General features: G+C 44.3%; 1 protein-coding gene across 3 annotated transcripts in view; it reads right to left on the reverse strand.

Annotated features, from left to right (window-relative positions):
• Positions 1-1050: 1050 nt before the first annotated feature.
• Positions 1051-18054, reverse strand: part of lactb (lactamase, beta) — a 62702-nt gene continuing 45698 nt past the window's right edge. Inside the window, exons 4-6 of one of the 3 annotated variants that reach the window (XM_052042651.1) lie at positions 14005-14254; positions 13048-13213; positions 1051-1177 (exon numbers count right to left, since the gene is read on the reverse strand). In XM_052042651.1, coding sequence (XP_051898611.1) covers positions 1066-1177; positions 13048-13213; positions 14005-14254 — 528 coding nt within the window. In that variant the 3' untranslated portion in view covers positions 1051-1065. Of the gene's footprint in view, positions 1178-1207; positions 3320-5972; positions 6384-13047; positions 13214-14004; positions 14255-18054 lie in introns of those variants that run through there. The other 2 variants (XM_052042647.1, XM_052042650.1) reach the window with 2 other exon arrangements.

An 18054-nucleotide genomic window follows, 5' to 3' on the forward strand; every position in this document is an offset into this window, starting at 1 on the left:
TTGGGGCGGGACTTGGCTAGCAGTAGTTGGTGGTGAGAGAGGAACGGTTTGCGGACCAGCATTATATGGGGGCGGCAGTGAAATTGGGGGATAGATAGGGGCTGTGGGCCGGACCATCCAATCCTCCTCATTTTTGTCTGTATCATTAATTTGGAACAACAGAGGCACGCCAGAAATGTCGGGAGGTACCTCCACTTTATTCTTATTTTTTCTATTTTTATTCCTACGTTTTTCCTTATTCTTCTGATCTACCCCTTCCCTCTCCCTTCTGTTCCTCTCAGCGTCATGGTCTCCACACTGAGACTTCAGGACTTCCCAACTCTTAGGATTTCCCTTTTCATCACACACACTAATTCCCCTTCTGTGTGCATTATGTTCCCAACTATTCTGTTTAGATCTATTTGTTAGATCTTCGGCTGTTTTTCTCCAAGTAGACATTAATATTTTCCATTTTTCCCCTGTATTGCGCTCCCAAATTGCCCTTTCTGCCTTTAGGCACTTATTTGCATCCCAAGATCCCCCCAGTGGCCATATTTCATTTCCCAATTTCTTATTGAGGCATGCCGATAACTTACAGAAGTTATTCTCAAATTTGTCAGGTCCTTTTTACATAATTGAGATAGTGGGGTATTGGACCCAGACTTATCGAGAGCTTGCCCCATTTTTTTTGACCGTAAGGTACAAATCGCTGCAACTATCTATAAGATCGGTCTCTTTCCTTCACCCACTTCAGGTTCCTGACCTTCCTGTGGGGGATTTCCCCTCTTAAGAACTGGTCTAAGGCAGGTTGGTAGTACCAGAGAACCGATCTCAAAACTTAAAATGCAAAACCTTAAAATTCACATCCTTAAAACCCAAAACTGGGGACTCAAACCCCAAACCCAAAACTTGGACTCAAACCCCTTTTACCATTATTACTCAGGACTCGAACCTCCTATTACCTGTGGCGCTCAGACAGGTTGGTGAGGAGTCCATCAGAGGATATTCAATAAGTGAAGGGATCGATCAGGTGTCCGACTCCCTGAGAGGGATCAAGGTGAATCTTACCTTGTGGGCCCCTCTGTCTCAGGTAGTCGTTATCCCCATCGATCGCTCACGCCGCTTCCGAGACCTCATCTTGGACTCCTGGCTGGCTCGCCAAATTGTTATTCTGATTTTAAGTTGCCACTCCTGCCTGCTGCAAAGTCACACAGTGCCGCAGATTAACTCAGTAAAAACGCATTTATTAGCAGTATACCACCAGGGAGAAGTCTCGTCAACACTCGTCGAGAGTCATTATCCGAGGTCTCCGCAATACAAAGGAACAGACAGTAATTTATACAGACGTTGTCATGCACACTTAATGATTGCGGCTCCGAGGGCTTCCACCAGGCTCCTGGGAGTCAAAGACAGACCTCGCACTTATTGTTCAGTATAATTGATTTACAATCAAGAGATTCAAAGAGAGGTATCACACTCATTGTTTAGGACGAACCTCCCATTTACTGTTTAATACAACCATCACCCTTATTGTTTAGTATAATTGGCTTGCAATCAAGTTCCGGACACTGTAATTACCACCTAGTCCTGAGTCAGGGGCTTACTTGCATGGTATTTTTTCATTAGTTATATGTAGTCACAATTTCTTAAGCCTTTACACTCTTATTGGGATCCTGCAATATGTGATACAATATTTCAAACAATTTTTATTTGCTTTTAATTCAGTTTCCAGCACCTATTGTGTTATATTTTATCATTAGTCTTTGTTCTGTTTTCCTTGGTCTCAAAATAAATACAAATATCTCAAAATAAGGGGTTGACAATTCAGGACAGAAATGAGAAGAAATTTCTGCATTTAGTGGGTGGTGTATCTTTGGAATTATGAACACAAGAGATGTGGAGGCTCAGTCACTAAGTTTGTTCAAGGCAGATCAAAAGATATTTAGACAAAATATCTTTTGATCAAAATATCTTTTGATATTTCAACAAAATCAAAGAAAATGGCATTATTGCAGGATTATGTAAGTGAAAGATTCGCCACTACCTGATTAAATGGTGGAACTACCCGCTTCTGCTTTGAATTAAGTCACACCATATTTTCCATTAGACAATGTCAAAGTATTAAACACTTTAATGATTATGAAGAGAACTCTTGTGGTTTTCATAAACAAAATCTCAATGTGGGATTCCCCAACACTAGCCTTCTGGACATTAAAAGCAGAATTTGGCCATTAATAATCAGCGTTTGCAGCTTTCAATCAGTTGCTCGGTCAGTGAGCTTGTTGCTCAATTCCTTAAAATATAGCTCGTAATAATTTTCCAATATTATTGCAAAGAAATAGTGAACTATTTTTTGGATTTCTTTCAGGAAAGTTTAAAAATATTGCTTTGTAAAATCATTCAACTGGAATTGATTGAACAAAATGTATAAATGTCCGAACATGCACAATCTACACACGAGAACTGCGGAACTGTAGGGTCACCAGCTCATCAGTATTGACTTATTCCAAGATTAAGCCCCAGTCACTACTGTCAATGGGACCCATTTTTCTAAAATAAATCCATGATTTGAACTCCGTAGATTGAGTTCTAATATTTATGATGTGGAGTTAAAGGCAATTTGGAGGGAGCAAAGAGACATGTCCCCAACCAGAGTAGGCAAGCTTCCTCATCAATGAAGGCCCTCAGCACAGGCACATCTTGTTGTCAAGCCCCAAATGCTCATCATCCCTGAAATTTAGCTCTTTGAGTGTTTAGTTCACCTGCTAGCATTGGGCTGTCAGCGTCAGGGGTTGGAATGGAGAATTCAAGACTCCTGACCTTGTCAAACTCTAATGCAATTTTCAGAGCAGTGGCATTGAGGCTGACAGACTGCAGGTTGCAGAGGATGGCGATCACTACCCCTTGCGGTGGGGCTCCTGCCTCTGATGGGCCAGCAGAAGGGATTGGAGGGTCCCTGGGGAGGATCACCAGGACACTGCTGGCTCCCACTGACCCACCTGTGTGTGAGAGGTAGCGCCTTCGCTGCCGGCACTGCCCCCACTCTTGCCCTTGCTCCACCACGCCCCAGCCCATGGCATAGCTGCCATCCCTGTCCCAGTTCAGTTCAGTTTTCTCCACTGGGCTCCAGATCATCCTCATGGTGGCTGGCCTAAGGTAGCCTGGGAGCAGTGCCTGGTGCTCATCCCGCAGCTGCCCAGCCTGGTAGCTGTACAGCATCACGTTGCCAAACTTCAGCAGGTCTTGTACAGTGGAGAGGAAACCACCTCCAGCCCATTTGTATGAACAATCCACATATGGAGAGTTAACCAGGCGCCCCTTCTCATTGTAAACATAGTACCTGTTGCAGAATGAAAATGGAGAAGATTCAATCATTCACTACAACAGAGGCAATGATCCTTTCACCATCACAGCCTTCACAGTGCTGTCTGTAGTACAAGAAAGTTTTCAATCGGTTTTCACACAGCAAGTTGCCAAATCAACAAGGTGATCACCAAATATTCTGGGTTTTTTTTATGACATTTGTTGTAAGATAAATATTAGCCAGAAACTCTGGGATAATTCCCCAATAATTCCTTGCTGTTCCCTCAAGTAGTGATGTGAGACCATTTACATCCATCTGATGTAGCCAGGTTTCATATGTCACCTCTTTTCTCACATTGGATGGTGCTTTCTCTCAACAGATCTCAAAAAGAAGGCTTTAGTGAGTGAGGTTTTGTAGGATTTTCTCAACACTGGCCTTTGATTGGACAGTATGACATTGGTGCCAGTCAGAAAAAAATTGGAGAGAGTTTTCATTTTTTGATAACATATGGAAACAGATTGGATTCCATTTTAAGGGGACTTTACAAAGTTAAAAGTAAAACAAATGAGCTCAATGTTGTACATGTATGGCAGTTATACAGTTATACAGCATGGAAACAGGCCCTTTGGCCCAATTCACCCATGCCGACCAAGGTGCCTACTTGAGCTGGTCCCATTTGCCTGCCTTTGGTTCACATCCCTCTACACCATTCCTAACCATGTATCTGTCCAAAAGTCTTTTAAATTTTGTAACCATACATGCCACTACCACTTTTTCTGGCAGCTCACTGTCTTCTGTGGGAAAATCTTGCCCCTCAGGTCCCCTTTAAATCTTTCCCCTCTCACCTTAAAGCTATGCCCTCTAGTTTTAGATTCCCCAATCCTGGGAAAAAGACTGTGACCATCGACCTTCTCTGTGCCCCTCATGATTTTATGTATTTCTGTAAGGTCACCCGTCAGCATCCTACACTGCAGGGAAAACAGTCCCAGCCTATTCAGTCTCTCATTATAACTCAAGCCCTCCAGTCCTGGTAGCACCCTTCTGAATCTGCTTGCCGGCACAGCCTTTTCTCTGTAACTGTAACACTCGAAAAGAGAAAAATGTCCATTTTAGTGCAAAATGTTCAAAGTGGTGCTGAACTGTAGAGGTTAGGTTTGTGCCGGTTGGTTCAAGAACCTAATGGTTGAAGGGAAGCAGCTGTTCTTGAAACTGGTGGTGTGGGACTTCAGGCTTCTGTACCTCCTGCCCGATGGCAGCTCCATTGCCATATAGAATTTCACCGATGACACCACTGTAGTTGGACGAATCACAGGTGGTGATGAGTCAGCGTACAGGAGCAAGACTTGGTTGAATGGCACTGCAACAACCACCTCTCGCTCAACATTAGCAAAATGAAAGCTGATTGTTGACTTCAGAAAGGAGAAGGAGCAGAGAGATCTGTGGGTTCATATTCACAGTTCATTGAAAGTTGCCTCACAGGTGGAAAGAGCAGTTAAGAAGGCCAATGGGATGTTGGCTTTCATAAATTGTGGGATTGAGTTTAAGAGCCGCGAGGTTATGATGCAGCTTTACAAAACTCTAGTTAGGCCACATTTAGAGTACTGTGTTCAGTTCTGGTCGCCTCATTATAGGAAGGATGTGGAGGCATTGGAGAGGGTGCAGAGGAGATTTACCAGGATGCTGCCTGGTTTGGAGGGTATTGAATATGAGGAGAGGCTTAAGGTGCTAGGGCTTTATTCACTGGAAAGGAGGAGGATGAGAGGAGACATGATAGAGGTATATAAAATATTGAGAGGAATAGATATAGACAGTCAGCGCCTCCTTCCCAGGGCACCAATGCTCAAGACGAGAGGTCATGGCTTTAAGGTTATGGGTGGGAGGTTCAGGGGAGATGTCAGAGGGAGGTTTTTCACCCAGAGAGTGGTTGGTGCATGGAATGCACTGCCTGGAGTGGTGGTGGAGGCAGATATATTGAACAGGTTCAAGAGCTTGTTGGATAGGCATATGGAGGAACATGAGATAGAGGGATATGCGGGAGGAAGGGGTTAGGTAGTGTGAGGGTGGTCTGATGGACGGCACGACACGGTGGGCCAAAGGGCCTGTTTTGTGCTGTATGGTTCTATGGTTCTATGAACATGCGCCAGTCTACATTGGGGGATCAACGGTGGAGAGAGTCAGCAGCTTTAAATTCCTGTCCCGGCCCAGAACATAGAAGCAATCACAAGGAAGGCACGCCAGCGTCTTTACTTTCTTAGGAGGTTATGGAGGTTCAGCTTGTCGCTGAACACTCTAACAAACTTCTACAGAGATACTGTTGAAAGTATCCTAACTGGTTGCATCATGGTCTGATATGACAATTCAAATGTGCAGGAACGTAAGAAGCTGCAGACAGTAGTGGACTCAGCCCAATACATCATGGGCACATCCCTCTCCACCATCGGTAGTATCTACAGGAGGCATTGCCTCAAAAGTCAACACACATCATCAAAGATCCCCACCATCCATTTTTGCACTAAAATGGACTTTGGTTTTTTTTCCTGTTCTAATTGTATTCTTTCTTGTAAAATTTGTGTACAACTTATTTTTTCTTGTGAATGCTGCTAATATGTGACGGGCTGCTGCAAGTAAGTTTTTCATTGCACTGGTGCATACATGCACTTGTGCATTTGACAATAAACTCGACTTTGACATGTACTGAGATACAGTGAAAAGCTTTTGTTTGCATCCTATCCAGACAAACTTTTTCCATGCACGAGTACTTCGAAGTTGTAAAAAGGAAAACAGAATGTTTGTGCTTAGCCAGAGTCGGGTGTGTATATACAGTAGAGCAGAGGGCTAAGCACATCACCTATGCTGATTGTCAGTGAGGAGGAGATGCTGTTACCAATCCTCACTGACAGGTCTGCCAATGAGAAAGTAGAGTATCCAGTTGCAGAGGGAGCTACAAAGTCCAGGTCTTTACGCCTGACGATGAGTTGGGATGGGATGATTATGCTGAACGCCGATTTGTAGCCGATGAACAGCAGCCTGACATGAGTTCCTGTTGTCTAGATGGTCCAGAGCAGAGTGAAGAGCCAGAGAAATCGCATCTGCTGTTGACCTGTTATGGCGGTAGGCAAGCAGATCCAAGTTGATTTGCGCCATAACCAATCTCTCAAAGCACTTCATTACAGTTGATGTAAGCGGTACCGGTTGATGGTTGCTGAGGCAGGTCACCACGCTCTTCTTGAGCACTATGCAATAGATGCCTTTTTGAATCAGGTGGGAACTTCAGACCACAGAAACGAGAGGTTGAATATGTCCATAAATACTCCAGTTATTACTCATTATGACCAAAACCAGATCCAATATTTTCTGCATCCTTTTTAGTTTAATCACATGCTTCATCTAGCTAGGTGACCACAGCTGCACTCAATACTCCAAGTGTGGTCTCACCAACATTTTGCATAGATGTAAAATGACATCCCGACTCTTATACTCAGTGCCCTGACTGACGAAGACAAGTGTGCCAAATACCTTATTGAACACCCTGTCTACCCATGTCACCATTTTCAAGGAACTATGTGTTTGTATCTCTAGGTCTCTCAGTTTCACAACACTCTCCAGGGCCCTACCATTTACTGTGTAGGTCATGTCCTGGTTAAATTGACCAAAGTGCAACACCTCACAATTGTCCAAGTTAAATTCCATCTGTCATTCCTTTGCCCACTTTCTCAGTCGATCTAGATCCCGTTGTAAACTGAGACAATCTTCTTCATTATCCACCATACGACAAGTTTTGGCATCATCCACAAATTTACCATATGCCACTTACATTCTCATTCAAATCATTAACATATGTGACAAACAACAGGGAACCCAGCACCGAGCCCTGTGGCATTGGCCACAGGCCTCCAATCTGAAAATCAACCCTCCACTACCACCCTCTGACTCCTACTACCGTCAAGTCTGTACCCAATTGGGTAGCTCACCCTGAATCCCGTGTGATCTCACCAGACAGTCATCAATTATACAGCACAGAAATGGCCCTCCAACCCAACTCGTCCATACGAGACCAACAAACAAGATGCTGGAGAACTCAGTAGGTCAGGAAGCATCTGTGGAGGGAAATGGACAGTTGGTACTTTGGGCTAAGACCTTTCATCAGGACTGGAAGGACGAGCCTACCTTGAGGGCTCTTGTCAAAAGCCTTGCTAAACTGTCTGCTGCCATGCCCTCATCAATCCTCTTAGTCACTTCTTCAAAAAACTCAATTAAATTCATGAGACACAATTTCCCACGCACAAAGCCATGCTGACTATCCCTTATCAGTCCTTGCCTTTCTAGATGCAGGCATATCCTGTCTCTCAAGATTCCTTACATTAACTTTCCCACCGCTGATGTTAGGCTCACCGGCCTGTCATTCCCTGGCATGTCTTGCAGCCCTTCTAAAATAAAGGCACAACATTAGCCACCTTCCAGTTTGCAGGTACCTCACCCGTGGTTAAGGAAGGAACAAAAATCTTTGCCAGGCCCAGCAGTTTCTTCCCAAGCTTCCTGCAATGTCCTAGGATACACTTGGTCAAGTCCTGGGTATTTATCCACCTTAATGCACCCCAAGACCACCAACACCTCCTCTTTCATAATGTCAATTTGGAAATTTCAAGAGGCTACTTATAATCTGGACGACTACATCTGCAGGAGGTGCCTCTGGCTTGAGCACAGGTTTCAAAACCTAATTATTCACTAGAGGCACTATAGTGTATCTACCAATGCTGAGAGTTATAAGGATAGCATACTTCAGAGATGGTCAATTACAGCTTCAGGAAAGGCAGGCAAGGAAGGAATGGGTGGCCACAAGGCAGAGGAATGGAGGAAGGCCGGTGGCCAGGGAAATCTCAGAGTGAACCTTACTCCAAAACTGTTTCCTTGTTGGAAAATTGTGGGGGTAATAAGTCTATGAAGAGTCCAGTCAGAAACAAGATCCTACCGTGGGTGGCTCAGCCATTCAAGGGGTGGGAAGCAAGAGTCCAAGGGCTCTTGGAATGTGATTCAATGGTGAGGGAAATAGACAGGCACCTCTGTGGCCATAGATATGAATCCAGGCATGTGGCCTTCTGGTGCTGGGGTCAAGGATGTCACAAAAACAGTTACAGGGCAGTCTAAAGGAGAAGTGTAAGCAACCGCAGGGTGTGCACCACACAGGTACTAATAAAACAGGTAAAATGAGATCCTGCAAAGTTTAGGGATCTAGTTTGCAGACTAAAGAGTCAGACCTCCAAGGTGAGTGCTGGTGAGTATAGGAATAAGATAATAGTTCAAAGGGATGGCTAAAGGTATGTGCAGGAGAAAAGACCTTAGATTTCTGAATTACTGGGACTGATTCGGGACCTAAGTAGCTGGACAGGTTGCACCTGAACCATAACAGAGCCATGCAGGGAGGTTTGAACTTGCTGTCGGGGATTAAACTAATTTGACAAGAGAATGAGGTGCAGAATTGATATGCAATATAAAAGGAAAACTGAGTCAGTCCAGTAGACTGAACAGACCGTGATAAGGCACATGGAGGATTGGAATGCTAAACTGCATCTATTTTAATGCAAGAACATAGAACAGGACACACAGGAACAGGTCCTTCAGTGCCAAACACGATGCTGAACTAAACTCTCTTCTGCCTGTACATAATCCATATCCCTCCATTCCCTGCATATTCATGGGGCTATCTAACAGTCTTTTAAACGCCACTATCGTATCTGCTTCCAGCATTAACCCCGGCAGCTTGTCCCAGGCACCCATTACTCTCTCTGTAAAGGAGACACAAGAGACTGCAGACGCTGGAATCTGGAGCAACATTCAATCTGCTGGAGGAACTCAGCAGGTCCAGCATCATTGGGAGGAGGAAACAAATTGTCGATGTTTCAGGTTGAAACCCTGCGTCAGGACTGAGAGTGGAGAGGGGAGGTGGTCAGCATACAGAGGAGAAGGGGAGTGGTGAGAAGGGAGTGTCTGGACTGAGGAGGGGGGTTAAGATGACAGGTAGGTGGTGCCAGGTAGGGGAGGTGAGTGGGGTGGGTGTTGGGAGACTGTGGCAGGTGAATGATAGAAGGAGGCAGACAGAGAGAGAAGGGGTAAACACAGAGGGAGTGAGGTGGGAGGAAGGGAGGGTGAAGGTGGGAGACGGCTGCTGGAGGGAGATAAGCAGGAACACAAAGCGCTACCAGAGCTGGATTCGGATAAGTAGAGGAGGTGAGAATGGGAACCGTTAGGGGAGAAGGGAGAGGTGAACGGTGGTTGGAACAAGATGGGGAGTGGGGAAACCTGTGTGTGAAGTGGGTGGATGGAGCCAGGAGGGGGAAGGGGGACATGGTTGGGTGAAGGGAGGGCTGGTGGGGAGGTGGGAAGGGGCACAAAAATGGGAGGACTGGAGGATCAGAAGGAGAAGGAGGGTGGGGGGAAAAGGGGGGGGGGAAAAGAGGGAAAAAACAAGTGGAGGGGGTTTACCTAGAACTGAAAAAATTCAATATTCATGCCATTGGGTTGTAGACTGCGTAAAAACTTAGCCTGGACATCTCCCTTTAAACTTCCCTCCTCTCACCTTAAATTCACGTCCTCTTGTCTTTGACATTTCTATCCTGAGATAAAGATTCTAACTGTCTACCCTATCTATGCCTCTCATAATTTTTATAAACTACTATCAGGTCTGACCCCTCAGCCTCTGACACTCCAGGGAAAACAAGCCAAGTTTATCCAACCTTTCCTTACAGCTAATACTCTCTAATCCAATCAGCATGCTGGTAAAACTCTTCTGCACCCTTTCCAAAGCCTCCACATCCTTTCTGTAATGGGGCAACCAGAACTGCACACAATACTCCAAGTGTGACCTAACCAACATTTTATAATAGCTGCAACATGACTTCCTGACTCTTCTACTCTATGTCCCAACCAATGAAGGCAAGCATGCCATACACCTTCTTTATCACCCTATCTACTTGCATGGCCAATTTCAGGGATCTATGGACATGAACCCCAAGATCCCTCTGTACATCATTGCTGTTAATGGCCCTGTCATTAACAGTATACTTTGCCCTTACATTTTGACCTCCCAAAGTGCAACACCTCATATTTGGCCAGATTAAACTCCATCTGCCATTTCTCTGCCTATATCTACCCTCTGCCATCTATGGGCAAGCCAATTCTGAATCCAAACTAGAAAGTCACTGTGGATCCCATGCACCCTAATCTTCTGAATCAGCTGGCCATGAGGGACCTTGCAAGTGCCTTACTAAAACCCATGTAAACAGATTCACTGCCCTACCCTTAATAATTACCTTCATCACCTCCTCAAAACCTCAGTCAAGTTTGTAAGATATGACCAGCCCTGCACAAAGCCATGGTGACTATCCCTTATCAAGCCATGTTTTTCCAAATGCCTGCAAATCCTTTCCCTAAGAATCCTCTCCAATAGTTGATGTGAGGCTCACTGGCCTATCAAAGCCCTAGCAATTTCTGCTCTTGCCTCTTTCAACCAGGGATAGATCCCATCTGGCCCTGGGGACTTACCCACCTTGATGCTCTTCAGAAAATCCAGCACCACCTCCTTCCTGACCTCAAATTGCACCAGCACATTAGCATGCGCCAAAGTAATCTCATTTCTCTACATCCTTCTCCTTGCTGAACACCAACACAAATTACTCATATAGTACCTCACCAACATTCTCTGACTCCAAGCATAAATTCCCTCCTTTATCCTGTTGTGGTCCTGTTGACAGCACTGAACAAGTGTGATACTGTCTACATTAAACTAAGGATATCTATTTTAATTGACATAAAAGATGTCATGACCACATTGCAGTAGCACATGGAAGTTCTCCTGGTGGCCAAGACAATATCTATCAATACAGCCCTCACCCGCATCTCTTCCATTTCCCCCACATCTGCCCTCACCTCATCTCTCCCAACAGAATAGCGATAGGGTTCCCCATCCTCACCTACAACCCTACGAGCCTCCGCATCCAACACATCATTCTCCGCAACTTCCGCCATCACCGATAGGATCCCACCACCAGGCACATCTTCCCCTCCCCTCCCCTCTCTGATTTCCACAGGGATCGCTCTCTCCACAACTCCCTGTCTGCTCATTCTTCTCCACTGATGCCCCTCTTGGCACTTGTCCCTGCAACCGTGCAAAGTGCCACACCTGCCCCTACACCTCCTCCATCACCACCATTCAGGGCCCCAGATAGTCCTTCCAGGTGAGGCAGCACTTCACCTGTGGATCTATTAGTGTCATTTATTGCATCCAGTGCTCACACTGCAGCCTCCTCTATACCAGTGAGACCCGACGCAGATTGGGAGACTGCTTCGCTCCATCTACCACAACAGGTAGGATTTCTCAGTGGCCAGCTATTTTAACTTCACGTCCCATTCCCATACTAACATGTCTATCCACACCCTCCTCTACTGCCAGGTTGAGGCCAGACACAGGTTGGAGAAGCAATACCTCATATTTGTCTTGGTAGTCTCCAACCTGATGGCACCAACATCGATTTCTCTAACTTCCAGTAACCTCTCCCCTGTTTTCCTTCACCTCTCCTTCATTTTCCCTCATTCCTGTGGCCCCTTCTCTTTCCCCTCCCACGCCCTCACGATCTGCCCACCTCCTTCCCTTTATTGCATGGTCTACTGTCCTCTCCTATCAGATTCCTTCCACATCACTCCCTTTCAACCCCCCTACCCACCTACCTTCCCCCTCTCAGCTGGACTCACCTATCACCTGCCAGCTCGTGCCCCTCCCCCTCCACTTTTATTCTGGCTTCTGCCCTCTTCCTTTCCAGTCCTGATGAAGAGTCTTGACCCGAAACATTGACTGTTCATTTCCCTCCATAGATGCTGCCTGACCTGTGGAGTTCCTCCAGTACTTTGTGTTTCTTGCTCTATCAACATTGTCAGATTAACCTCTGCCGAACTTCCTTCCTTGTCAATAAAATCATAGTGGCTGAACCTCAAAACGCCCTCTTTGGTTGTGGAGTACTTCGTGAAAATGTGAAAAGTGTGACAAAAATTCATATTCTTGCTTTTGGCATCTACAATCCTTTACTGAAAAAAAAAACACTCAGTAACCAGGTTATTTACCTGCTTGTTTCCGGCAGCTGTTCTACCAAATGAATGGTTGGGATCTTTGGCTCTCCATAACTGCATGATCCAAGGGTGTTCAACACTTCAGAATATTGCTGCTGTATTGTAACATTCTAACATTGTCTGAGGGAGTAGTTGATAACCTTTCCAGCTGCTTATTCCCTCTGCTATAGTCCTCAGGAGAGAAAAAATGACTCATTGTTTCACAGCTACATTAGCAACTTACTTTTATGACCCTGAGGTACATTACCAAACATGAATTGTCATGGAAGTGTTAGGACATCCTAATACTTGGTTTGAGAAGGTTTTAAGAAGCATCAGTGATAAAAATTCCCAAGTTATAAAATAGCTTCACTTGTAAAACTGTCTACCTTCCCCCTCTCAGAAACCTGCTATTCCACAACTCAATCCATTGGATCCCTGTGCAATCAATGTTGCTAGCTTCCCTTCTTTTAAGTGTTATGGCTAAGGTGCTAGTAACCTTTCCAGATCCTCATCTCTTCTGGTCTCTGCCCAGTTGCTGAGGGTGGTCTGGGATTTTTCTCCTCCCAACATTGTTCAACAAGGAGCTACTGAAAGAAACTGAAAAAAGGACACTGAAAATGAAGAGCATTGAGAGGAAGACCGTGGAGCTCCCCAGCAGACCTTACCTTGCTCGGTTGTATATGATTGGCTCATTTTCATCTGGCACCGTTCTGAGCATATCAAGATCCCGGAACAGTTTAACCATCAACTGCAGAAAGTTTTGTTGGGAAGCCCTCTCCACTACAGCACTAAGAAGGGTCCAGGCATGTGTAGAATACAAGAACTGACTCCCTGTGAGAGGCAGAAGTGGAAAATCTCATTAACTTTTGTGGCAAAACAATTTTCTACAAAGGCATGCACAGAAATTCAAATTTGCTGACTTTAACATCCATAATCTCAGGTTTTTCCTCAGGTGATTATTGAGGGTGGTAGGGAGGCAGAAGGGCTGTGCCTCTGCTTTTCCTTCTCGTGCAGTTCTGATCTTCTGAAGAAATTTTGCAATGCACAGATTAAGGATGATGTCAATGTACATTGCAGAAAAGATTCACCAAGATGTTACTGGGACTGGAGGGTTTGAGCTATAACGAGAGACTGGATAGGCTGTGGCTTTTCTCCTTGGAGTGTAGGAGGCTGAGGGGTGACCTTATAGAGGTTTATGAAATCATGAGGGACATAGATAAGGATGGTCACAGTCTTTTTCCAAGGGTAGGGGAGTGAAAAACTAGAGGGTATAGGTTTAAGGTGGGAAGGGAAAGATTTGAAGAGGATCCGAGGGGCAGGTTTTTCCACACAAGAGGGTGATGGGTATATGGAATGAGCTGCCAGAGGAAGTGGTAAAGATGGGTACAATTACAATGTTAAGAAGACATAAAGACAGGTATATGGATGGGGAGGCTTTAGAGGGATATGGGAAAAAGGCTGGTAAATGGGACTAGCTCAGTTAGGAAACTTGGTCAGTACGGATGAGTTGGGCTGAAGGGTCTGTTTCTGCGACTCTGTTACTTTTAACACCTTTTGAATTGAAGCTTAGAATTCTACTCCATAATTAGCAAAATTTAACAGCATGCTGAATTTTTTTTTACCAGGTTTGAAAACCAAGGGGTCATTCTCGAAGAGTTTTAGTGATTTTGAAATATTCTCAAACTTTTCTTTGATGTAGTATTCTTTGTGTTCAAACTCTTTCTTGTTCTGGCGGGTTTTGGGCTCCGCAGTCTCTTCAACAAGCCTCTGTCTCTTCTCTTTTTCCTTCTGTTCCCGTATCTTCTGAACATCCTTCTCATAGTGCCGTATGCCACTCAGATGGGACACTAACAGCCTTGTAGTTATCATCACCTATTGCAAGAGATTTAACTGTGCTGTTAAAAGGTTGCAAAATATTTTAAATCATTTATAACACATTAAATATGATCGAACCATTTGAGTGCATTTCCAGTTGACACTTTTTTTTGTATCAAGAGGTTCCATCATAACTTGCCTATGTAAACTTGACATTGTATATGGAATGAGTTGCCAGAGGAAGTGGTTGAGGCAGGTACAATAACAATATTCAAAAGGCAATTGAATAAGTATATGGATAGGACAGGCTTCCAAGGATATGGGCCAAATGTGGGCGAATGGACTAGCTTGGTAGACACCATGGTCAGCATAGACAAGTTGGGCCAAAGGGCCTACTTTCATGCTGTATTATTCTCTGACTCTATGACTCCAGTAGTGATGTTATGCCTCATCTTTCAGCTCAGCTTCTCAGCACATCAAGCTGCACTAGAAAGAAACTGCCGGTCCTAATTTCAAATTGTCATCAGATTTGATATTTAAATGTGAATAATAACAAAAAAGAAAATTTCAGAAAAAATGTATGAATTTTAAATGGAATTACATTTGCAGGACCTGATCCAGTTACCTCCTCTTCACCAGAGGACAACCACTTGAGAACCACAACCATGTGCAGCCACTTGAGAATGAATAAGTTTTAGCTGTAGCTCAACAGATCCTAATATCAGTTGAATCAGACTACATTTTCCCACTCCTTAACATGAAACCTGGCTACTGCTTTTAAGGCAGTGTTGCACTGTTGGAGGTAACAACTTTTGGATATGACATTAAATGAAGATCTTGTCTGCCCTGCCATGTAGACACAAAAGATTTCAAGATGTTGAAGAACAGCAGCTGAGTTCTAATCGAGTCATATGGTTCAGAAACAGGCCTTGCTGCCCACTGTCTACTCCCACCATCAGACTCCCACTTACACTAATCCTACACTGATCCCACTTTATTCTACCCACATTCCCATCAACTCCCCCAATCCACACTAGAGGCAATTCACAGTAGCCAATTAACTACCAGCATGTCTTTGAGCTACAAGAAGAAACCAGAACACTTGGGGGGAAAAACCAAGAGGGAAATCATGCCAACTCCACACAAACGCCACACTAACCTAGATTGCTGGAGCCATGAGGCAGCAGCACTAACTGCTGTGTCACTTGGGGATTTTAAACAGTGATACATTCCAGGAACCCTGGTCAAATGAGGCTGAGGCCAATTTACTCTCCTGTACAAAACAAACGTACCCAACCTAGTGGTCTTAATATTCTCTTTAAGTCACAGAAAGATATATTCTTTGTTAGAGAAACAAAGGACTGCAGATGCTGGAACCTAGATGAAAAACACTATGATGCTGGAGGAACTCAGAAGGCCAAGCAGCATTCGAAGTTCATTCTTTGTTAATTTGCTAACCTGCATTACCCAAGCCACTTCTGTGAAATCTGCATTCCCATTCCCTCTTTTGTTTCACCACAACATTTGATCTTGTCTTGATCTCCTTTGCATGCACTACCCTGACCTCCGGTACACCTCCTCTCAGGAAGGTCCTGAACTCAGCAACTTCAGCTTGCATTTTAGCCCAAGCCTCTCATCTGCCTTCAGCCAGATTGTCACTTAAGTACCATTTGCCATTATGCTGGTGCATGGCTACTCCTACTTTGATTGCCACATCCATCCTCAAGCATAGAGCTGCCAATCTTCACTGCACTGTCAACCCAGGCTGTACTTTCTCTCTCTGTCCTCGATAGCACGTGATCATCATTGAACTTAGAAACCAAAGGAATAGGAGCAGAAGTAGGCCATCCAGCTCTTCAGAGAGCTCTATTGTTCTTCAAATCTTGACTGACCTTTCACTTCATCACCATTTTCGGGTACTTTTATCACTTCCATCAATAACCAAAAACCTACCGACCTCTGATTTGAATGAAAAAAAATGACAAGCCCCCATTGACCTCCAGGGTAGAAAATTCAATTAGATTCACCACCCTCTGAGTGAAGAAATTTCTCCTCAACTCTTCCTCAGTTCTGAAACAATGACGCCTGGTTCTTAACTCGTCAGCCAGTTGAAACATCTCCCTGTACCCAGCTTTGCAAACCCTGTAAGAATTTTGTACATTTCAATGAGATTGCTTCTCATTCTTTTAAACTTTAAAATACAAGCCTGGTCTAACCAATCTTTCCTCTTATGGCAAACCCACCACTGCATTCTCTCCATGGTAAGTACGTCCTTTCGAAGGTTATGAGACCAAAATTGCAGTCTCACCAAGGTCCCATAAAATTCAGTATGATGTCCTTGCTCCTATATTCAAACTGTCTCATAACAAAAACTAACATACTTTTTGCCTTCCTAATAACATTTTGCACCCAAATGCTGGCTTACAGTAATGTGTACAAGCACACCTCGGTCAGTTTGAAAGTAAATAATATCTAACCTCTCACCATTAAAACAATTCTGCTTAGTGTTTTGTGCACCAAAGTGGAAACCCTCACACTTTTCCATATTATATTTTATCTGCAATGTTGTTGCTCATTTACTCAGCTTGCCTGTAACCCCCAGAGTCCTCTTTATATTTTCCTACCTACTCCATTCCCACCTAGTTTGGTATCATCAGGTAACTTGGAAATGTATGATTTGGGTTCCCCCAGCCAAACTATTGATATATAGACTGTGAATGGCTGGGGCCTAAGCACCGATTTCTGCAGTACCTCACTAGTTTCAGCTTGCTAACCTGAAAATGAGCAGTTATTCCCACTCTTTGCTTTCTATCTGATATTATCAATCCATAGCTGTATATTACCCTCAGTTCCATGTGCTCTAACCCTGTTGACCTGTATGGTGCATTATCAAAATCCAAATACCACTGGTTTCCTCCTTATCCACTCCACAAATCACATCCTCAAACATGTTCAACAGATTAGTCAAGCATGACTATCATTTCCCAAAGCTGTGCTGAATCATATTATTCTTTTCAAGTTGTTCTGTTACTACATAATTCATTAAGGATTCCAGCTCCTTCCCTACTACTGACCTTAGAGCTATTTTCTCCCTCCCTCCCTCCATTCTTAAATGTGGTGTCACATTAGCTATCCTCCAATTCACAGGCACCTTTCCAGAAAGTACAGGATTTTTGAAGATAATGACCAGAGTATTCATTATCAGCCATAATTGAATGGTGGAGCAGACTCGATGGGCCGAATGGCCTAATTCTACTCTTTTATTTTGATGGTCTATCTTATGGTCTTGGCTCTATAATCAGCTCTTTCAAAAGCCTTGGGTCACTGGAGCTTATCAGCTTTCAAGTTCACTAATTACTCTAGTGCTATTCTTTGACTAATATTTACTTCCTTCAGGTCCTCATTTTCATTGGACGCTTGATTATCTAATATTCCTGGAACGTTCCATAAGACAGTCATAAAGTATCAAGGTGGCAAATGGAATGTTGGTCTTCATTGCTAGAGGGATTGAATTTAAGAGCAGGGAGGTTACGCTGCAACTGTCCACGGTACTGGTAAGGCCAAACTTGGCGTACTACGTGCAGTTCTAGTCTCCTTACTTGAGGAAAGACATACTGGCTTTGGAGGTAATGCAGAGGAGGTTCACCAGGTTGATTCCAGAGATCAGGGGGTTAGCCTATGAGGAGATTAGCCTATGAGGAGAAATTGAGTCACCTGGGACTATCATCACTGGAATTCAGAAGAATGAGAGGGTAGCTTAGAACATAGAACACTACAACACAGTAAAGGCCCTTCAGCCCACAATGTTGTGCCGACATTTTATCCTGCTCTAAGATCTATCTAACCCTTCCCTCCCA

Source organism: Pristis pectinata, chromosome 32 (genome assembly GCF_009764475.1).
Source record: "Pristis pectinata isolate sPriPec2 chromosome 32, sPriPec2.1.pri, whole genome shotgun sequence".
NCBI classification, from domain to species: Eukaryota; Metazoa; Chordata; class Chondrichthyes; order Rhinopristiformes; family Pristidae; genus Pristis; species Pristis pectinata.